At 36.3% G+C, this 24,180-nt stretch overlaps 1 protein-coding gene across 4 annotated transcripts in view; it reads left to right on the top strand.

The window, feature by feature from the left end:
- Positions 1 to 2,464: 2,464 nt before the first annotated feature.
- LOC117335999 (RNA cytidine acetyltransferase-like) overlaps positions 2,465 to 24,180 on the top strand; it is a 36,409-nt gene continuing 14,693 nt past the window's right edge. The window contains exons 1-14 of one of the 4 annotated variants that reach the window (XM_033896308.1): positions 2,465 to 2,490; positions 7,838 to 7,958; positions 9,099 to 9,190; positions 10,132 to 10,303; positions 12,549 to 12,671; positions 13,218 to 13,279; positions 13,919 to 14,033; positions 15,183 to 15,290; positions 17,051 to 17,184; positions 18,685 to 18,778; positions 19,755 to 19,853; positions 20,649 to 20,785; positions 21,588 to 21,730; positions 22,149 to 22,396. In XM_033896308.1, coding sequence (XP_033752199.1) covers positions 7,851 to 7,958; positions 9,099 to 9,190; positions 10,132 to 10,303; positions 12,549 to 12,671; positions 13,218 to 13,279; positions 13,919 to 14,033; positions 15,183 to 15,290; positions 17,051 to 17,184; positions 18,685 to 18,778; positions 19,755 to 19,853; positions 20,649 to 20,785; positions 21,588 to 21,730; positions 22,149 to 22,396 — 1,635 coding nt within the window. In that variant the 5' untranslated portion in view covers positions 2,465 to 2,490; positions 7,838 to 7,850. Of the gene's footprint in view, positions 2,491 to 5,817; positions 5,864 to 7,837; positions 7,959 to 9,098; positions 9,191 to 10,131; positions 10,304 to 11,189; positions 11,253 to 12,548; positions 12,672 to 13,217; positions 13,280 to 13,918; positions 14,034 to 15,182; positions 15,291 to 17,050; positions 17,185 to 18,684; positions 18,779 to 19,754; positions 19,854 to 20,648; positions 20,786 to 21,587; positions 21,731 to 22,148; positions 22,397 to 24,180 lie in introns of those variants that run through there. The other 3 variants (XM_033896307.1, XM_033896309.1, XM_033896310.1) reach the window with 3 other exon arrangements.

The raw sequence follows: 24,180 nt of genomic DNA, 5'->3' as shown, positions 1-24,180 counted from the left end.
ACTAAGGTGACCCTTTAGGTGAATAGCTCTGGTCAAGTATAGAGTGGTTACTTAGGCGACCCTTTAGGTAAATAGCTCTGGTCAAGTATAGAGTGGTTACTTAGGCGACCCTTTAGGTAAATAGCCCTGGTCAAGTATAGAGTGGTAACTAAGGTGACCCTTTAGGTGAATAGCTCTGGTCAAGTATAGAAAGTTAAAATGGTGGAAATCTTGCTTGTTGTCCAGTCTCTGAAGAAACGATTCAACTGTGCCCTATGAACTTTATCTAAGTAGAAGATATATTTTTTATGTGAAAATGAAACAACGATGAAAAATGATATACACTGTATTTTTTTATAAAGTCATTGTCAGACTCTATATAAATAAATAGTATGAATTGAATATCGTATGTGTTGATGGTATTTTTAGCCCACCATCATCAGATGGTGGGCTATTCAAATCGCCCTGCGTCCGTGGTCCGTGGTCCGTCCGTCCCTCCGTCCGTCCGTAAACAATTCTTGTTATCACTAATCCTCAGAAAGTACTGAAAGGATCTTTCTCAAATTGCATATGTAGGTTCCCCTTGGTGCCTAGTTATGCATATTGCATTTTGAGACCAATCGGAAATCAACATGGCCGCCAGGCAGCCATCTTGGATTTTGACAATTGAAGTTTGTTATCGTTATTTCTGAGAAAGTGCTGAAGGGATCTTTCTCAAATTTCATATGTAGGCTCCACTTGGTACCTAGTTATGCATATTGCATTTTGAGACCAATCGGAAAACAACATGGCCGACAGGCAGCCATCTTGGATTTTGACAATTGAAGTTTGTTATCGCTATTTCTGAGAAAGTACTGAAGGGATCTTTCTCAAATTTCATATGTAGGCTCCCCTTGGTGCCTAGTTATGCATATTGCATTTTGAGACCAATCGGAAAACAACATGGCCGACAGGCAGCCATCTTGGATTTTGACAATTGAAGTTTGTTATCGCTATTTCTGAGAAAGTGCTGAAGGGATCTTGCTCAAATTTCATATGTAGGCTTCCCTTGGTGCCTAGTTATGCACATTGCATTTTGAGACCAATCGGAAAACAACATGGCCGACAGGCAGCCATCTTGGATTTTGACAATTGAAGTTTGTTATCGCTATTTCTGAGAAAGTGCTGAAGGGATCTTTCTCAAATTTCATATGTAGGCTCCAATTGGTGCCTAGTTATGCATATTGCATTTTGAGACAAATCAGAAAACAACATGGCCGACAGGCAGCCATCTTGGATTTTGACAATTGAAGTTTTTTATCGCTATTTCTGAGAAAGTACTGAAGGGATCTTTCTCAAATTTCATATGTAGGCTCCCCTTGGTGCCTAGTTATGCATATTGTATTTTGAGATCAATCGGAAAACAACATGGCCGACAGGCAGCCATCTTGGATTTTGACAATTGAAGATTGTTATCGCTATTTCTCAGAAAGTACTGAAGGGATCTTTCTCAAATTTCATATATAGCTTCCCCTTGTTTGATAAGTACTAGAGGGATGTTTCTCAATTGACAAAGATTAGTAAAAGGAAGGGAAAAATAGAGAAACGATCAATCTGACATGGAACCTATAAAGATCGTTCAACGATCAAATATATCTACAAAGACACAACACTGTATACATGTAGGTCCAGTATACAAAAAATACCCGCTGTTACCAAATGCTGGAAAACTTACCGATATAAAAAATGTGATAAAACGTCAGAATAATACGGACTGACAAAAATGAACCTACTTCATTCATCGTAATATAAAAATATATGACCTATAATGTTTCTTTATTTCTTATCCACTTTCCTTGTGTATAATTTTGATCTGTTAATAAACAAAACTCCAGCAAATCTCTAAAGTCTTCATAGAACAGAATGGAACGATCAGATATTGGTATATTTTGTCGTAAATATACTGTAATATAAATCCGAAATCACCAATAGCAACAAAATATAGATCCATGCTTTAAAGCCAGATGATCCAAGTCCCTTTTTTCTTCCAAATTCGACGATTTTGAATGATAAATTGTTATATCTGTTGCATTCAGGCTTTTTTTTTGTCTACATGATCTTATTCTTCTTGCCACAAGAGTACAATTTCATTAATTACGTAGAGGGGTGAGTAGGTATATATATATATATATATATCTTATTATGTCCTAGCCCGATTTTCCTGTGGCCCTGACACCATGTCTAGAAGCCAGTGATAATACCAGGACATGTCTCTGATAATACTGACTTGATTATGGTAAAGCACAATTCATGGGAAGTAATCCCGGTTGGTTGCCATAAGAATTGTTTACTGAATATCAGCTGATGTGTTGGTTTGTAATTTCTTATGTATATTTCTAGTTGTTTTTAATTTTCTAATCTGCGTCGATACATAATTCCGGAATTTTAATTATTGGTGGTTCTGTGTATTATATTTCCCTCCAAACCGGAAGCACGTGTGGAACTTCAAAGTTTGTGTTTACAACTTTGCTGGTAAGTGGAGTTTTATCGATAATTATTGCAGAATATTTGCTATGTAACATGTTCATAACTATGTTTTGAACTATTTAGTTTGTTTAAGAGAAATAAGTTAAGATTTTTCATGGGTTCTTCCCAAAATTGTTCATTGTTGAGATCGATCGTTTTGCTTGTACTGATCGATGCTGTTGCTTCTTCGGTTCAGCAATGGACAGCTGATGGACCGATGCCGAGATGGCGTGGTGTAACTGTAAGTCGGGTTAGGCATCCAACTCAGATTTACTTTAATTTTGATTTTAATGCCCGGTGCGCCAAACCTATAGTTGTAGGCCTACATATTACTTTTCTTGTTCTAGAGGACACGTGTAAACTGACAAAACGGTACTTAATAAAAACGATCATGTATACGTACATGTAGTACTAGTTATGCCCGATATTTTGCTACTTAAACAGTCCTATGGCAGATCAGTAATCAACAGATCTCTCGAGTAATAATTCAAGGGTTTTAATAACATATTGTCGTGTTTCAAGACTGACTAAGTAAGGCTGCTTTTATTATCTTATTGTATTGAAATTTATGTGTGAAGACTACAGTAACTATTTCCACTGGTGTAAGTATTTGTAGTCACTCGGGAATCCGCTTCAATACCCGAGTAATTTTAAAGGTAAATGTGAGCCATGAACTCCCTAGGTCCTTGGTAAAAACAAAACACTGTATCCTCAGTTCCAGGATCTTAATTCTGTATTCAGAAGTTGTATACGTAGTCCAGTACAATGCATCGTGTAGTACTAGTCACACTCTTGAATCCCTTCCTCTTGTCTCATCATGATCACCTCCTGCCAACCTCGAAATCCCTAGCTCTTGTCTTCCTGCTGCTCACACTCCTGTGAACGTGATGTTTCAGTGTTCAGATATAATAAACAACCACATGATGAGTTTGTATTCTGGATTTTATTGTCAACTTAAGTCACAGTGGGAATAAAACCCTGAAATAAATATAAATAAGATAAATTATATAATTACACTTTTGTCAGAAACATTTACAACACACCTATATATATACACATACATTCAAGGGACAGAACTCTTACAATACAGATGTTATCTGTTCTGTATTATTATAACCAGTATGGGTCCAAGTGTCTTGGTTCCTTTACTGGCAACAAAGTATAATGAACAAAGATGTACAATAACAGATATTATGGACTATGGGCATATGTACAAATCAACAATTAGAACTCACAAAGTATTTTGTATTATGATATAGAAATCAGTATCTGGGAGTTTTTATTTAAATATTTAAATTTACTTGGAACAATTTTACTAATTATGAAACGTCATTAATAAATTGATAGCTTTGGTCTTTCTTTTTAGCCCACCATCATCAGATGGTGGGCTATTCAAATCGCCCTGCGTCCGTGGTCCGCGGTCCGTCCGTCCGTCTGTCCGTAAACAATTCTTGTTATCGCTAATCCTCAGAAAGTACTGAAGGGATTTTTCTCAAATTTCATATGTATGTTCCCCTTGGTGTCTAGTTATGCATATTGCATTTTGAGACCAATCGGAAAACAACATGGCCGACAGGCAGCCATCTTGTATTTTGACAATTGAAGTTTGTTATCGCTATTTCTGAGAAAGTGCTGAAGGGATCTTTCTCAAATTTCATATGTATGTTCCTCTTGGTGCCTAGTTATGCATATTGCATTTTGAGACCAATCAGAAAACAACATGGCCGACAGGCAGCCATCTTGGATTTTGATAATTGAAGTTTGTTATCGCTATTTCTGAGAAAGTACTGAAGGGATCTTTCTGAAATTTCATATGTAGGCTCCCCTTGGTGCTTAGTTATGCATATTGCATTTTGAGACCAATCGGAAAACAACATGGCCGACAGGCAGCCATCTTGGATTTTGATAATTGAAGTTTGTTATCGCTATTTCTGAGAAAGTACTGAAGGGATCTTTCTCAAATTTCATATGTAGGCTCCCCTTGGTGCCTAGTTATGCATATTGCATTTTGAGACCAATCGGAAAAACAACATGGCCGACAGGCAGCCATCTTGGATTTTGACTAATTGAAGTTTGTTATCGTTATTTCTGAGAAAGTACTGAAGGGATCTTTCTCAAATTTCATATGTATGTTCCCATTGGTGCCTAGTTATGCATATTGCATTTTGAGACCAATCGGAAAACACCATGGCCGACAGGCAGCCATCTTGGATTTTGACTAGTTGAAGTTTGTTATCGCTATTTCTGAGAAAGTACTGAAGGGATCTTTCTCAAATTTCACAAGTAGGCTCCCCTTGGTGCCTAGTTATGCATATTGCATTTTGAGACCAATCGGAAAACAACATGGCCGACAGGCAGCCATCTTGGATTTTGACAATTGAAGATTGTTATCGCTATTTCTCAGAAAGTACTGACAAAGATTAGTAAAAGGAAGGGAAAAATAGAGAAACGATCAATCTGACATGGAACCTATAAAGATCGTTCAATGGTGGGCGCCAAGATCCCTCTGATATTATATCTACAAAGACACAACACTGTATACATGTAGGTCCAGTATACAAAAAATACCCGCTGTTACCAAATGCTGGAAACCTTACCGATATAAAAAATGTGATAAAACGTCAGAATAATACGGACTGACAAAAATGAACCTACTTCATTCATCGTAATATAAAAATATATGATCTATAATGTTTCTTTATTTCTTATCCACTTTCCTTGTGTATAATTTTGATCTGTTAATAAACAAAACTCCAGCAAATCTCTAAAGTCTTCATAAAACAGAATGGAACGATCAGATATTGGTATATTTTGTCGTAAATATACTGTAATATAAATCCGAAATCACCAATAGCAACAAAATATAGATCCATGCTTTAAAGCCAGATGATCCAAGTCCCTTTTTTCTTCCAAATTCGACGATTTTGAATGATAAATTGTTATATCTGTTGCATTCAGGCTTTTTTTTGTCTACATGATCTTATTCTTCTTGCCACAAGAGTACAATTTCATTAATTACGTAGAGGGGTGAGTAGGTATATATATATATATATATATATATATATATCTTATTATGTCCTAGCCCGATTTTCCTGTGGCCCTGACACCATGTCTAGAAGCCAGTGATAATACTGACTTGATTATGGTAAAGCACAATTCATGGGAAGTAATCCCGGTTGGTTGCCATAAGAATTGTTTACTGAATATCAGCTGATGTGTTGGTTTGTAATTTCTTATGTATATTTCTAGTTGTTTTTAATTTTCTAATCTGCGTCGATACATAATTCCGGAATTTTAATTATTGGTGGTTCTGTATTATATTTCCCTCCAAACCGGAAGCACGTGTGGAACTTCAAAGTTTGTGTTTACAACTTTGCTGGTAAGTGGAGTTTTATCGATAATTATTGCAGAATATTTGCTATGTAACATGTTCATAACTATGTTTTGAACTATTTAGTTTGTTTAAGAGAAATAAGTTAAGATTTTTCATGGGTTCTTCCCAAAATTGTTCATTGTTGAGATCGATCGTTTTGCTTGTACTGATCGATGCTGTTGCTTCTTCGGTTCAGCAATGGACAGCTGATGGACCGATGCCGAGATGGCGTGGTGTAACTGTAAGTCGGGTTAGGCATCCAACTCAGATTTACTTTAATTTTGATTTTAATGCCCGGTGCGCCAAACCTATAGTTGTAGGCCTACATATTACTTTTCTTGTTCTAGAGGACACGTGTAAACTGACAAAACGGTACTTAATAAAAACGATCATGTATACGTACATGTAGTACTAGTTATGCCCGATATTTTGCTACTTAAACAGTCCTATGGCAGATCAGTAATCAACAGATCTCTCGAGTAATAATTCAAGGGTTTTAATAACATATTGTCGTGTTTCAAGACTGACTAAGTAAGGCTGCTTTTATTATCTTAAGGTATTGAAATTTATGTGTGAAGACTACAGTAACTATTTCCACTGGTATAAGTATTTGTAGTCACTCGGGAATCCGCTTCAATACCCGAGTAATTTTAAAGGTAAATGTGAGCCATGAACTCCCTAGGTCCTTGGTAAAAACAAAACACTGTATCCTCAGTTCCAGGATCTTAATTCTGTATTCAGAAGTTGTATACGTAGTCCAGTACAATGCATCGTGTAGTACTAGTCACACTCTTGAATCCCTTCCTCTTGTCTCATCATGATCACCTCCTGCCAACCTCGAAATCCCTAGCTCTTGTCTTCCTGCTGCTCACACTCCTGTGAACGTGATGTTTCAGTGTTCGGATATAATAAACAACCACATGATGAGTTTGTATTCTGGATTTTATTGTCAACTTAAGTCACAGTGGGAATAAAACCCTGAAATAAATATAAATAAGATAAATTATATAATTACACTTTTGTCAGAAACATTTACAACACACCTATATATATATATATACACATACATTCAAGGGACAGAACTCTTACAATACAGATGTTGTCTGTTCTGTATTATTATAACCAGTATGGGTCCAAGTGTCTTGGTTCCTTTACTGGCAACAAAGTATAATGAACAAAGATGTACAATAACAGATATTATGGACTATGGGCATATGTACAAATCAACAATTAGAACTCACAAAGTATTTTGTATTATGATATAGAAATCAGTATCTGGGAGTTTTTATTTAAATATTTAAATTTACTTGGAACAATTTTACTAATTATGAAACGTCATTAATAAATTGATAGCTTTGGTCTTTCTCTTTTGAATTATGAAGCTTAAAAATCTGAATAAAGTCTGAAAGAAAAAGGAAAACACTTTATTGACAGGAATATTGTATCATACCTGATTCTTGGGTGTGCCATAAGTATGTTCTATCAGCTGAGTTATTAGAAATTTATATAAACACTATGTACAAGTCACACTGAACACTCCTGTTACATTAGCATCCAAACAACAACATATTTTAGTTTCAATTTCACCATCCGACCTACTATAAAATATGATGTTTCACATTATTAAACAGAAAAAATGAGCCAACACCATTTCAAAGGTCGATGGGTTGTTCATTAGGGAGTTGTATACCCAATGTATGCAGGGCGATTAATGAAATAAAAACATATAAAGAGAAGAAATTATTATTTATTGGCTGACTATATATATAGCTAGTTTAATTTTGCCTCTATGTGCGAGGGCGCTGATGAAGCCTCACGCAGAGACGAAGCTATTCAGCCAATGAATAATCAGTTTAAAAATTCCTTCTGCGTATATGTAATATGTAATGCATATTAGGTATCACAAGACTAAGTATGAAGTAATTTTTAAAAGCTGGGAACATTTCTCCAAATAAGCATTTTCATTTTTCTGACTTACAGGTGAATCATCAGAATGGTGAGGAAAAAGATTGACAATCGTTTACGGATCCTCATAGAAAATGGTGTGGCTGAAAAGCATCGGTCCATGTTTGTAGTGGTTGGTGACCATGGCCGAGATCAGGTATTGCCCAGCTACAGTTCTACATTTATATACATTGATGTAGTTTCTTCTTAATAAACATATTATTACAGGATAAATATGGTATAAACTTATTACAGGATTACTATGGTATAAACTTATTACAGGATAAATATGGTATAAACTTATTACAGGATAAATATGGTATAAACTTATTACAGGATAGATATGGCGTAAACTTATTACAGGATTACTATGGTATAAACTTATTACAGGATAGATATGGTATAAACTTATTAATACAGGATAAATATGGTATAAATTTATTATTACAGGATATGGTATAAACTTATTACAGGATAAATATGGTATACACTTATTACAGGATAGATATGGTATAAACTTATTACAGGATAAATATGGTATAAACTTAGTACAGGATAAATATGGTATACACTTATTACAGGATAGATATGGTATACACTTATTACAGGATAAATATGGTATAAACTTATTACAGGGTAGATATGGTATAAACTTACTACAGGATAGATATGGTATAAACTTATTACAGGATAGATATGGTATTAACTTATTACAGGATAGATATGGTATAAACTTAGTACAGGATAAATATGGTATAAACTTAGTACAGGATAAATATGGTATAAACTTATTACAGGATAGATATGGTATTAACTTATTACAGGATAGATATGGTATAAACTTATTACAGGATAAATATGGTATAAACTTAGTACAGGATAAATATGATATACACTTATTACAGGATAGATATGGTATAAACTTATTACAGGATAAATATGGTATACACTTATTACAGGATAGATATGGTATAAACTTATTACAGGATAAATATGGTATAAACTTATTACAGGATAAATATGGTATCAACTTATTACAGGATAAATATGGTATAAAGTTATTACAGGATAGATATGGTATAAACTTATTACAGGATAAATATGGTATAAAGTTATTACAGGATAAATATGGTATAAACTTATTACAGGATAGATATGGTATAAACATATTACAGGATAGATATGGTATATACTTATTACAGGATAAATATGGTATAAACTTAGTACAGTCACTCTCTGATGATATACATTTGTTTTAGTATGTTACTAAGGTCACAATAAATGTCCTCTGTCCTAGATTGTGATACTTCATCACATGCTGTCAAAGGCAGTAGTCAAGACCAGACCAACTGTCCTATGGTGCTACAAAAAGGAACTAGGATTTAGCAGGTTTGTAAATCGTAATGGTGACCTGTCTGGCGGACTGATGAAAGGTCGAGATTATGATCTAAGAATCGCTGATTTTTAATCTGTTTATACACAAGTAGTATCACTAAAGTATGCCACAGATCACTTGAGATCATGATCAGTGATAAGCAATCGTATAAAGATCTCACCCAGTTTTGGAATAATTCCAAACCATTTCAGTATTGTCTAACATGTTGCTAATGCCACAAAACAGGGTAGGAAAACAAATTTCAGCATCACTTGTCCTTTGGACAAGTTAAGGTTCAAAGCTATGGTACTTGTCCAAAGGTGAGACATAATGGTCTAATTACGAACTGAATTAGTAGTATCTTAAATTACTCTAGGGAATAGGTAAAATTTACGAGAAATTTTGACCTTGCCAATCAGGCAAGTAATCACCAACATTTACCAAATCTACTGTCTGCGGGCCAATCGGACCTTAACTTTTTCTGGCCTTGCAAAACACATTGTAAATAAAGAAGTTTCAGGGTATCCAGTTGACCTTTGATTTTTAGCAATTTTAGAAGTCAAATGAGTATTTCTCAGATCTGAAGAGTCAAGCCTATGTCATGTAGACATGCCACTTTATTCCAAAGACTCGAATCTGATTTTGGGGAAAACATTCAAAGGTCTACTAGAAGTCCTAGGGTGACCTTGATTTCAAATATAATGTACGAAATAACAATTATCTCTGTCAGAGCAGTGTACACATACTTCTGTTAATGCTTTAATTACTACAAATAATTGAAAACGTGCAGTAGCTATAGTAAACCATTTTGAGTACTGTCAGCCAGTTAGGTATGATTGAAGTCAATAATACCCTATATTTACTGAGGTGGTTCAAAGGCTCACAGACAGGTTAATTTCTAGTATAGATTTTCACCTGTATTGAATTGTTACTAAATACCTTATGTTTGTTTTAGTCACAGAAAAAAAAGAATGAAACAGATACAGAGGAAGATCAGGAGTGGGAAACTGGACGTGAAAGAGGATGATCCTTTTGAACTGTTTGTGTCTTCTACCAACATCCGCTATTGCTACTACGCAGAGACTCACAAGATACTGGGTAGTACATATGGAATGTGTATTTTACAGGTAGGTTACACGTATACTAGATATACGGTTATCAGTGGGGAGTCTATCATACAGCCGGTATTATGTTTGGTATATACTGGGTAGTACATATGGAATGTGTATTTTACAGGTAGGTTACACATATACTAGATATCAGTGGGGAGTCTATCATACAGCCGGTATTATGTTTGGTATATACTGGGTAGTACATATGGAATGTGTATTTTACAGGTAGGTTACACGTATACTCGATATCAGTTGGGAGTCTATCATACAGCCGGTATTATGTTTGGTATATACTGGGTAGTACATATGGAATGTGTATTTTACAGGTAGGTTACACATATACTAGATATACGGTTATCAGTTGGGAGTCTATCATACAGCCTGTATTATGTTTGGTATATACTGGGTAGTACATATGGAATGTGTATTTTACAGGTAGGTTACACGTATACTAGATATACGGTTATCAGTGGGGAGTCTATCATACAGCCGGTATTATGTTTGGTATATACTGGGTAGTACATATGGAATGTGTATTTTACAGGTAGGTTACACGTATACTAGATATCAGTGGGGAGTCTATCATACAGCCGGTATTATGTTTGGTATATACTGGGTAGTACATATGGAATGTGTATTTTACAGGTAGGTTACACGTATACTCGATATCAGTTGGGAGTCTATCATACAGCCGGTATTATGTTTGGTATATACTGGGTAGTACATATGGAATGTGTATTTTACAGGTAGGTTACACATATACTAGATATACGGTTATCAGTTGGGAGTCTATCATACAGCCTGTATTATGTTTGGTATATACTGGGTAGTACATATGGAATGTGTATTTTACAGGTAGGTTACATGTATACTAGATATACGGTTATCAGTTGGGAGTCTATCATACAGCCTGTATTATGTTTGGTATATACTGGGTAGTACATATGGAATGTGTATTTTACAGGTAGGTTACATGTATACTAGATATCAGTGGGGAGTCTATCGTACAGCCTGTATTATGTTGGGTATATTAGACAGCATATATCTGTAAGCATGTTGACTGAATTATCAATTTCCCTATTTGAGTGTAAGGATTGTAAAAGAGACACAGGTGATTAGCACCTTTGTATATAGATTGAGAAATAGATACAGGATATTCAAAATTTGTTTATAACTGCACTGTACAACTGTTTTGTCCATATAGCTGACCGGTATGACTGTTTTGTCCATATAGCTGACCGGTATGACTGTTTCGTCCATATAACTGACCGGTATGACTGTTTTGTCCATATAACTGCACTGTACAACTGTTTCGTCCATATAACTGACCGGTATGACTGTTTCGTCCATATAGCTGCACGGTATGACTGTTTCATCCATATAACTGACCGGTATGACTGTTTCATCCATATAACTGACCGGTATGACTGTTTCATCCATAGAACTGACCGGTATGACTGTTTCATCCACATAACTGACCGGTATGACTGTTTTGTCCATATAACTGCACAGTACGACTGTTTTGTCCATATAACTGCACAGTACGACTGTTTTGTCCATATAACTGCACAGTACGACTGTTTTGTCCATATAACTGACCGGTATGACTGTTTTGTCCATATAACTGCACAGTACGACTGTTTTGTCCATATAACTGCACAGTACGACTGTTTTGTCCATATAACTGCACAGTACGACTATTTTGTACATATAACTGCATGGTATGACTGTTTCGTCCATATAACTGACCGGTATGACTGTTTTGTCCATATAACTGCACAGTATGACTGTTTTGTCCATATAACTGACCGGTATGACTGTTTCGTCCATATAACTGACCGGTATGACTGTTTCGTACATATAACTGACCGGTATGACTGTTTCGTACATATAACTGCACATAACAGCTGTTTCCTCCATCCAGTACTCATCAGTGATGCTTTAGACCATAGGTATGGAACTCTTAAAGTCCAGAAAGGAAATTAGGAAAGTCAAGATTGGGTCTAAAATGTTCAAGTATAAAGTTAGAGGTGCACTTACCCATAACTTAATGCATTGAAGAATAACAGGAAATATGTTTGTATATTTAAACCACTACCACTATATATAAGAGTGAAGATGTAGCATGCATGGTAGCTGCAGAGATATTTTATACCGAAAAAATCTGATTCCAAGATGTGACTATTGATGTATATCAGACTATCTACACTGCTCTTTGTTGTACGGTTGTTTATATGTAACAGTAATTTTGATTTTGTAGGACTTTGAGGCGCTGACACCAAACCTGCTGGCCAGGACTGTAGAGACGGTAGAAGGGGGTGGGGCTGTTGTCATCCTTCTACGGACTATGAAATCTCTCAAGAAGCTTTACACCATGACTATGGTACAGTAGCTGTGTTGTGATATCTCTAGGAAAGGGTCTCAGTCCTTGGAAAACAATTTATGAATACTGATGAAATACATGTACTCATTACTTTCCAATTATCATATAACCATGTACACGACAGGCTTCTCTGATATACAAACACTGGGTGTGGTCCTCGGGTAAAAAATTCATTCATTCCTTTTCATGATAGAGTGTACAATCAAAATTGTGTCCCTCATAGATTTTGGTGAATCAAGTGAGTCATAATTTACGGTCAACCAAGTGAGTCATAATTGACGGTCAACCAAGTGAGTCATAATTTACGGTCAACCAAGTGAGTCATAATTTACAGTCAACCAAGTGAGTCATGCTATCAGACACATAACATTTAATATAGATTTGTAGTAAGTATGTTTTATAGTAGGTTTTTTGTCACAGCTGAAACATGCAGCCTCTGCCATTTCTTTTCTTTGAAATGGAAACATAAAAACTTTAAATTTAGAAAGTAAATTTTATGTTCAAGATTTGAAGTTTTTGTATAAATACTAAAATTTCATATTTCAGGATGTCCACTCCAGATACAGGACAGAGTCCCATCAAGATGTTGTCGGCAGATTTAATGAAAGGTTTGTACTAAGGTCACAGACACTTAGCGTGATTTATCAATGGTCTGATTGGGTATATGGAGTCAATCAAGTATACACGCCGTGATTTATCAATGGTCTGATTGGGTATATGGGAGTCAATCAAGTATACACGCCGTGATTTATCAATGGTCTGATTGGGTATATGGGAGTCAATCAAGTATACACGCAAGGCAGTACACTTATCGTCCACCATCTCAACTCATTGGTCAATTTCTGCACCGAAATCAGCTGCATTACAACTGCGCAGGGACTACTACAACTAGACTTGAGGATATTGACCACAATATGTGTAGTGATAAATGTTTTAATAGAACCCTTTTGTTTTTAGGTCCTCTGACCTATGGTGTCACAATGACCTATATCCATCATGCTTTGTCCGTTGTTGTGCTCCGTCCATAAATTCTTCACATTTCAAACTTTTTCTCAAGTTCCACCAGTGTAATTCAGCTCTTACTTACCTGAAAGAATCCTGTGATGGTCATGACTAAGTGATGTTATTTTTTGGGTCGGTTCAAACCACCATTCTAATAAATAGGTGAACTTAATGTAGCCTTATTACAAAGCTACTATATATATATTTAGAAGTGAAGTTTAAGTGTGTCTTTATCATTTTGTCAGGTTTTTGTTGTCGATGGCATCCTGTAAGAACTGTATGGTGATTGACGACCAGTTCAATCTCCTTCCACTGTCCTCTCAGATAGTCAACATACAACCTGTCCCTACTAAATCACTGGTAAGTTTGTTCCTGTTAAGCATTGATGTCATTTTTTTTTTAGTTTCATCAGGGGTATGAAAAAACTTTTGTTTGCAAACTGTATGAATGCGGATTCTTACAGAAGTTTGCAAACAAAATTTGTTTCATTTAAGCATTGAACGGCTTTCAGTTGGCATTCATATTGACTGAATGCCAACTGAAAGCCGTTCAATGCTTATATTTACCATCTGCGATTTTTTATTTGTCGTGCGATTTTTTATTTGTCGTCCAATTTTTTTTGAAATTTTCAGTTGGCAGTTCATAAGCTGGTGAACTTGCAACTGAATTGGTAGGGTTATATAGTGGCAGTGCCATACAATGGTAAATATACCCGATGAAACTAAAAAATAATTGACATCAACGCTTATAATTAATTTTTGAAAATGATTTTCTAATTTAAAACATGTTTTATGTACAATTTTACTGGTTTTAAATGGGATTCTTTTTCTCAAATCAATACGCAACGTCAATTGTCGTATTGTGACGTCACATTTTTCGCACCATTCTCGGAATTTCTGTCATAGAAGAATGAAAAGAATTTTTCGACCAATCACATTTGAGTATTTACCATGAAAACAAAGAAAAATTAATTATTTCTGTATATTAGATTTTGATGGTTATTGCTCAATGTTCAGAGGTCATACTTGACCTCCTTTGAAATGAAAGTAATATGAGTTCATATTCACACAAAGGTATCAAAATATCAAGATCTACTAATGATAAGAATTTGGTTGTTGTCGGTCAAGGTTTTAAGGTAAAAAGGGTCATACTAAACCACTTTTTAAAGACTCTTGATGAACCCTTAATAGATTTGGTTCTCACTCACATCATAGTAACAAAATACCAAGATCTACACTTGATTTTGTGGTCATTGGTCAAGGTTTAAAGGTCAAAGGTCAAACTAAACCTAAATATTACAGGTAAGGAAGAATATGTATTTATTTAATGACATAAATCATTTACTAAGTATGAGGTCCAGAGATATATCAATGTCAGCGGGCTGCCCCAATTTACTTAGATATTTTCTAACTGATTTACTGGGTTTTTACAAAGCACCCTCCTCAATTAGCTTTGATTGGTATGTTTGTGTAGTAGACAGTCTAAATGATATTTTTGGTTGTCATGCAGGAGGATGAAGTATCGCCAGAGCTACAAGAGTTACGGACCCTGAAGGAGTCGTTACAGGACACACAGCCTGTCGGGGCACTCATCAACACATGTAGAACACTGGACCAGGTAAGACACTCGTCAACACGTGTAGAACACTGGACCAGGTAAGACACTCGTCAACACGTGTAGAACACTGGACCAGGTAAGACACTCGTCAACACGTGTAGGACACTGGACCAGGTAAGACACTCGTCAACACGTGTAGAACACTGGACCAGGTAAGACACTCGTCAACACGTGTAGAACACTGGACCAGGTAAGACACTCGTCAACACATGTAGAACACCGGACCAGGTAAGACACTCGTCAACACGTGTAGAACACTGGACCAGGTAAGACACTCGTCAACACGTGTAGAACACTGGACCAGGTAAGACACTCGTCAACACGTGTAGAACACTGGACCAGGTAAGACACTCGTCAACACGTGTAGAACACTGGACCAGGTAAGACAATCGTCAACACCTGTAGAACACTGGACCAGGTAAGACACTCGTCAACACGTGTAGAACACTGGACCAGGTAAGACAATCGTCAACACCTGTAGAACACTGGACCAGGTAAGACACTCATAGTATTAGGGTGTGTTGAAGTCAGATGACCATTAAGGCCCATGGGTTTCTTGTTTTCGCTGCTCCTTGGGAATACCGGGTGTGTCATGGCAATATTGAAGATGGGTGGTAAAAAGTCATTTAATTGGGTTCTCCAAAAAAAAAAAAAATGGATCAATCGCTAGGTCAAAATTTTAATATTTGTCCTTTGAAGATTAAAGAAACTTGAACAACGTAACAACTTCTCAGGTCTCTGCAATGGTGGAAAACCAGGTAAGAGATCAAGCATCTCACCAATTGCAAGTTACATTGTATTATCAACAGGTGCTTGTTATTTCCTGTTTTTAGTCCCCTGCCGTTTGAAAAACGGGGGGACTATAGGTTTACCCTCCGTCTGTCTGTCACGCAATAGTTGTCCGGACAACTCCTTCTAAAGTACTACTCCGATTTTAACGAAACTTGGTATACATGATCAGTATAACATGTAGTTGTGCATCCCACATTTTTTTTTTCAAAAATTCATTTTTCAAAATGGCTGCCGGCTTCTGATTGGTTGAGGCTTGTCCGGACAACTCCTCCTAAAGTACTACTCCGATTTTAACAAAACTTTGTATACATGATCAGTATAACATTTAGTTGTGCATCTCACATTTTTTTTCCGAAAAAACGGTTTTCAAAATGGCCACCGACTTCTCATTGGTTGAGACTTGTCCGGACAACTTCTCCTAAAGTACTACTCTGATTTTAACGAAATTTGGTATACATGATCAGTATAACATGTAGTTGTGCATCCCACATCATGTTTTTCTCGGAAATCCATTTTTCAAAATGGCCTCCGGCTTCTCATTGGTTGAGGCGTGTCCGGACAACTCCTAAAGTACTACTCCGATTTTAACGAAACTTGGTATACGTGATCAGTATAACATGTAGTTTAAAAAATGGGAAATAAATAGGTGCACTCCTGGGTCAGGCAGGGGACTTTGTATTGCTGTTGCAATACTATCCATCCTTGTTTTACTTTGTTTGTTGTTGAGGAAATCTGATTAAATCAATTTGTAATGATTTGTTATTTCTGATATTTTTCTGATTTTGTACTCATTAAGGAATCACATTGTTTAATCATGATTTCTCTTTATTTTGAAATGAAATACTTGGATAACGTAGATATATGCATGTATTGGGGCTTTAACTTATTCATGATATATACATGTAACAAAAGTAAGGATGTTTAAAGAGAGAAAATGAAAACACGTTTAAAATTGCTTTGTTTTGCAGGGAAAAGCATTATTAAAGTTTGTTGAAGCTATTTCTGAAAAGACATTAAGAAGCACGGTTGTGATGACAGCAGCAAGAGGAAGGGGCAAGTCTGCAGCACTTGGACTGGCGATGGCTACCGCTGTAGGATTTGGGTATGTTTTATCTATATTGACTATCTATGACTACTGTTTTCCATCACCAATGGCTGTAGGAACATAAAATTTGATGTTTTTTATTAGGTCATCTTTTGTCTGTCATCGTCTGTCCATAAACAATTAACATTTTCAACTCCTTCTCCAAAACTGCTGAACAAAATTCAATGAAATTTGGCAGGGAGCTTCTATGGCTAAAGGTCAACTGAAATTGTGAATTATATGGTCCCCACCCCACAGGGGCCTTAGGGGCGGCGCCAAAAAGGGCAAACTGACTAAAACTTCAAAAGAGGCTTTACCAAAATTGTGAATTTCATGACCCTGGGGTCACACGTTTGCCCCTGAAGAGGGGGTAAACTTTACTATAGTTTATATAGGGAAATCTCATTTCTGACAATTAATTGTTTGAATTCTATTGGAATACATTCTAACTTGGTTAACATTATCAGCATGGGATGAAAGCTTAATGGTATGCAGATGGCCCTGACTGAACCCTTAAACTGATGGGTTGGGCCAAAATGGGTCAATTGAATTAACTGAAATATTTCAAATCTCAGGTGACCATTAAGGTCCATGGGCCTCTTGTTTTCTCTTGCTAGTTGTAAAACAAGAAAGAGGTCTGTAAGTAAATGGATATGATACCCTTCAACTCGGACTTGTATTAATTGAAAACCCTTTCTAACATTCTTACAGTAATACTTATTATACCCCCGCAACGAAGTTAGGCGGGTATACTGGAATCAGGTTGTCCGTCCGTCCGTCTGTAGACGCATTTTGTCCGGACAACTCCTCCTAAACCGATAGGCCGATTCCAATGAAACTTCACACACATGTTAATGATCATGTGTAGATGTGCATGCTACTTTCTTTTTCTCAAAATTATGGTTGCTATGGCAACTGGTCACTATAAACAGGTTTTCCGATAAGAACAATAACTTTAAGTTTGTCCGGACAACTCCTCCTAAACCGAAGTGCCGATTTCAATGAAACTTCACACAAATATAGAGGACCATGTGTAGATGTGCATGCCACTTTCTTTTTCTCAAAATTATGGTTGCTATGGCAACCGATCACTATAAACAGGTTTTCCGATAAGAACCATAACTTTAAGTTTGTCCTGACAACTCCTCCTAAACTGAAGGGCCGATTTCAGTGAATCTTCACACAAATATAGAGGACCATATGCAGATGTGTATCTCACTTTCTTTTCCTTATAATTATGGTTGCTATGGCAACTGGTCACTATATAACTGGGTTATCTTAGTTAGCCTCTAATTAAGAGTTCCAATTCACTACTGACTTGTGCATATTGCGGGGGTATTAGTCAGCAATCCTGGCGACAGTTCTTGTTTTAAAGTAGAACACACACCTATGTTTAATGTACATATATAATAGAAACATATTTCATTAGATTTTATAAGTTAAAATGTTTTCTATCTTTCATTTGCTTATTATGTAATTATAAAAGATCCACCTCGTTCTTTATCATTCTTTTTATAGGTATTCAAATATATTTGTGACGGCTCCAAGTCCAGAAAATCTGAAGACTGTATTTGAATTCATTTTCAAGGGATTTGATGCTCTTGAATACCAGGTGAGTTGCCATGTAACATTTACTTAGCGTAACGGGAATGGAGTTATGTACCTTTGTTTGAGAGTTGTGTCCCTTAGTGTAATGGGAATGGATTTTGAGTTATGTACCTTTGTTTGAGATGTGTGTCCCTTAGTGTAACGGGAATGGATTTTGAGTTATGTACCTTTGTTTGAGAGTTGTGTCCCTTAGTGTAACGGGAATGGATTTTGAGTTATGTACCTTTGTTTGAGAGTTGTGTCCCTTAGTGTAACGGAAATGGATTTTGAGTTATGTACCTTTGTTTGAGAGTTGTGTCCCTTAGTGTAACGGGAATGGATTTTGAGTTATGTACCTTTGTTTGAGAGTTGTGTCCCTTAGTGTAACGGGAATGGATTTTGAGTTATGTACCTTTGTTTGAGATGTGTGTCCCTTAGTAGAAGTATGTATTTGTGTATGTATGAGAATATTTTGTTGAATTATAGTTGAATTATTGATTGTGAGTGTGAATATGAGTTCAGAACGTACAATATATGTAGTATGAGAGTATGTATATAGTTTGAGAATGTGTGCGAGTGATTATGATTGTGTATTTCATATTGAAAACAGTGTATGCTAATCTATGTGCACCATTGTGAATGGAAAAGTGTGCTAGTTTATATGTGTGAATGTAACAAGTAAGTTGGTTTTACTCTGTGGTACTGTAAATATCTATCGTTACTAGCTGTTGTATATTGCCAATGATGGTTGCTGAATAGATACAGGACCGTATATAATTCTTGTGGTTTTATATGTTCAAAACATGGTACTATTAAGTATATTTAAGAACCTTGGTTGATGAAAATCGAACTGTTACATTAGTTCATCATCATAGAAAGTTCACCATGGTACTTATGACTGCTGACAAAACTGATTCAAAGTGTATGACTGTAATTATAGTCATGGCTTATTATGATCATGTGTATGAAGGTTTATAACCTCTTTTTCCTCCTGACTTTAGGAACATTTAGATTACGAGATTATACAGTCTACAAACCCGGAATTCAACAAAGCCATTGTGCGGGTAAACATCTTTAGGGAACATCGGCAAACAATTCAGGTAAGACTCCAAGAGTTTTGTAAAGAATAATAATATGGAAATATCGCATACCTTAATGAGATTTAGACATGCCGTAAATATCAACCAATCAAAATTGACCTTACTGTTTAGTGCTCAACCATTTCCAGGAACTGGTCTCATTATAAGGAGTCTCACACAAGCTTTAAAAGTGTAAGCTAAGTGATATATTGAACATTTTATTCTGTTTATGTCTGGGGGGATGGGATTGCGGAGATAATTGACTGTGGTATGATAACAAGTGGTAAGCTAATATCACTGAACCAGCAAGCACAGAACTAGTGTGGCTTTGTCGTACCTACATAGGGATGTCAGCCTCTTTAGAGCCACTGTTACCTAGCTGAGGAGTTGGTACCATTGTTCACCCTTTACAATGTATATGAGATGTCTATGTAAGATTTGTATGCTTGTCATCTGAATCCATTCTATGACGTCATTACATTTACAGTTCAATGCCATTTATCCAAATGCTACATAACAGAGTTTTCACTTATCAGAACTTCTACAATGTCCCTTATGTAGTATGTCTACACGTTGTTATCACATATCCAAATATTAGTGTAACTGGACAGGATTTTATAAAAAAAATTGACTGACAGGATAATAATATATAAATCTGGTTTAAGAGGTTGGTATGTCTATAATCCCTGGCGACGCCCATATCTGGTTTATGAGGTTGATGTGTCTATAATATTATGGCTTTACAGTATATCCACCCTGGAGATGCCCATATCTGGTTTATGAGGTTAATGTGACTATAATATTATGGCTTTACAGTATATCCACCCTGGCGACGCCCATAAGTTAGGACAGGCAGAGCTGGTGTGTATCGATGAGGCAGCAGCCATCCCTCTACCACTGGTTAAAAACCTTCTAGGACCCTACCTGGTGTTCATGTCCTCAACTATCAACGGGTAAGTTGTCATTAGCCATGATAAATCACGGTACTCTGTCATATAATTTATATCATGTTGGTTATTCTCATTGACATATTGAAAGTCAAATTTTTAGGTTACCTGAGACAAAGTCTCAGTTGACCTATTGCGATCGCCTTTTGTCCAGCGTCGTGCATTGTAAACAATTTACATTTTCAATGTCTTCTGAATTACATGCCCAGAAACCTAATATTGGGTCTGTAGCATGCTGGGATGAAGGGCTACCAGGTTTGTTCAAATGGATGACCTTGACTTTCATTCAAGGTCACAGGGGTCAAATATTCTAAAATATATCAAAACTCATGGGCCTCTTCTTGTAACATTGATGCTGCTTGATTTAAACTTAACTTTTGACACCATAAAAGGGGAGAGTTTTCTAGACTTAATCAAACTGTGAAAGGTAAACAACGCAAGGAAACAGATTTCAAAAAGTGAAAAATAAACCATGAATGTCAGTGTCATGTGTCTGTTCCTACTGTTTTACCATCATTTTGCCTCTGATCTGTTGTTGACCATTCTTAGTATCAATATTAATTACTAGAGAAATCTTTTTGAAATTTCATCAGTTAGGTTGACTTTTGTCATTAGTTGTGATTGGTACTGCTACTCTAGCAGGTTGAACACTGTAAACATCACAAGTCTAACTCATGATCAGTTATTACACTGATTTGTTACCACTCCATGTAAATATATATACCAGGTTGTCTGAATTAATTCATAAACTTCCTGTTTGATTTTAGTGACAATCTCATGCTCTGCTTATTTTGTATATTTTTTGTAGCTATGAGGGAACTGGTCGATCACTGTCACTCAAACTTGTACAACAACTCCGACAACAGTCTGCCACCTATGGTGGAACTTCAAAGGAGCTACAAAAAGCTGCCAGCATGACCTCTAAAACAGATTCTCTCTCATCAGCATCAGGTATTATACATTGATATTAGTTTTAATACAGATTTCCTTTCACTTAATTCACCAGTGGAGATGGGCAGTACTACTTGTGGTGTTCAAAAAAATAGAAATTATGTATATTCTTCTTCAGTCTGTAAAACTTATAATTGAAAGTAGGCATCCAACCCTTGTTAAATGCAGACACAAAGATTTCAATATTAGCAGTAAGGTTTTGATGTCCATAATGATAATGAGTTTTATATTATAGTAAGTTTGGGATTTCATACCACTCAATATCTAGTTTTATTACACAGGATTGGTTAACTGTAATGGTTAGGTAGTAAAAATCATATTATACAATGTATTGGGTATTGGTGATTTCATGTTGACTCATCAGGAATATTGTGTTTCTTGTCTAAGTGTATATGTGAGATATGTTTTATTTTCTCAGGTCGTGTTTTACACGAAGTAAAGCTGAATGAATCCATTCGGTATGCCAATGGTGACCCAGTAGAGAAATGGCTGAATGACTTGCTGTGTTTGGATGCGACCACTGTTCCCCGGATAACCTCCGGGTGTCCTTTACCTGAGACATGTGACCTCTACTACGTCAACAGAGATACCTTGTTCTCCTACCACAAGGCGTCGGAAGCTTTCCTCCACAGAATCATGTCCCTCTATGTCTCCTCTCATTACAAGGTGTGTCGTAGGATTCATATATTACCTGTATGTCTCCTCTCATTACAAAGTGTGTCGTAGGATTCATATATTACCTTTATGTCTCCTCTCATTACAAGGTGTGTCGTAGGATTCCTATATTACCTTTATGTCTCCTCTCATTACAAGGTGTGTCGTAGGATTTGTATATTACCTCTATGTCTCCTCTCATTACAAGGTGTGTCGGAGGACTCATATATTACCTTTATGTCTCCTCTCATTACAAGGTGTGTCGTAGGATTCATATATTACCTTTATGTCTCCTCTCATTACAAGGTGTGTCGTAGGATTCATATATTACCTTTATGTCTCCTCTCATTACAAGGTGTGTCGTAGGATTCATATATTACCTTTATGTCTCCTCTCATTACAAGGTGTGTCGTAGGATTCATATATTACCTCTATGTCTCCTCTCATTACAAGGTGTGTCGGAGGATTCATATATTACCTTTATGTCTCCTCTCATTACAAGGTGTGTCGGAGGATTCATATATTACCTCTATGTCTCCTCTCATTACAAGGTGTGTCGTAGGATTCATATATTACCTCTATGTCTCCTCTCATTACAAGGTGTGTCGTAGGATTCATATATTACCTTTATGTCTCCTCTCATTACAAGGTGTGTCGGAGGATTCATATATTACCTCTATGTCTCCTCTCATTACAAGGTGTGTCGGAGGATTCATATATTACCTCTATGTCTCCTCTCATTACAAGGTGTGTCGTAGGATTCATATATTACCTCTATGTCTCCTCTCATTACAAGGTGTGTCGTAGGATTCCTATATTACCTTTATGTCTCCTCTCATTACAAGGTGTGTCGTAGGATTCATATATTACCTTTATGTCTCCTCTCATTACAAGGTGTGTCGTAGGATTCGTATATTACCTTTATGTCTCCTCTCATTACAAGGTGTGTCGTAGGATTCGTATATTACCTTTATGTCTCCTCTCATTACAAGGTGTGTCGTAGGATTCATATATTACCTCTATGTCTCCTCTCATTACAAGGTGTGTCAGAGGATTCATATATTACCTTTATGTCTCCTCTCATTACAAGGTGTGTCGTAGGATTCATATACATTGTATTACCTCTATGTCTCCTCTCATTACAAGGTGTGTCGTAGGATTCGTGTATTACCTTTATGTCTCCTCTCATTACAAGGTGTGTCGTAGGTTTCATATATTACCTCTATGTCTCCTCTCATTACAAGGTGTGTCGGAGGATTCGTATATTACCTCTATGTCTCCTCTCATTACAAGGTGTGTCGGAGGATTCATATATTACCTCTATGTCTCCTCTCATTACAAGGTGTGTCGTAGGATTCGTATATTACCTTTATGTCTCCTCTCATTACAAGGTGTGTCGTAGGATTCATATATTACCTCTATGTCTCCTCTCATTACAAGGTGTGTCAGAGGATTCATATATTACCTTTATGTCTCCTCTCATTACAAGGTGTGTCGTAGGATTCATATACATTGTATTACCTCTATGTCTCCTCTCATTACAAGGTGTGTCGTAGGATTCGTGTATTACCTTTATGTCTCCTCTCATTACAAGGTGTGTCGTAGGTTTCATATATTACCTCTATGTCTCCTCTCATTACAAGGTGTGTCGGAGGATTCGTATATTACCTCTATGTCTCCTCTCATTACAAGGTGTGTCGGAGGATTCATATATTACCTCTATGTCTCCTCTCATTACAAGGTGTGTCGTAGGATTCATATATTACCTTTATGTCTCCTCTCATTACAAGGTGTGT

This window comes from Pecten maximus, chromosome 10 (genome assembly GCF_902652985.1).
Source record: "Pecten maximus chromosome 10, xPecMax1.1, whole genome shotgun sequence".
NCBI classification, from domain to species: Eukaryota; Metazoa; Mollusca; class Bivalvia; order Pectinida; family Pectinidae; genus Pecten; species Pecten maximus.
This window is presented reverse-complemented; position numbering and strand designations above follow the sequence as displayed.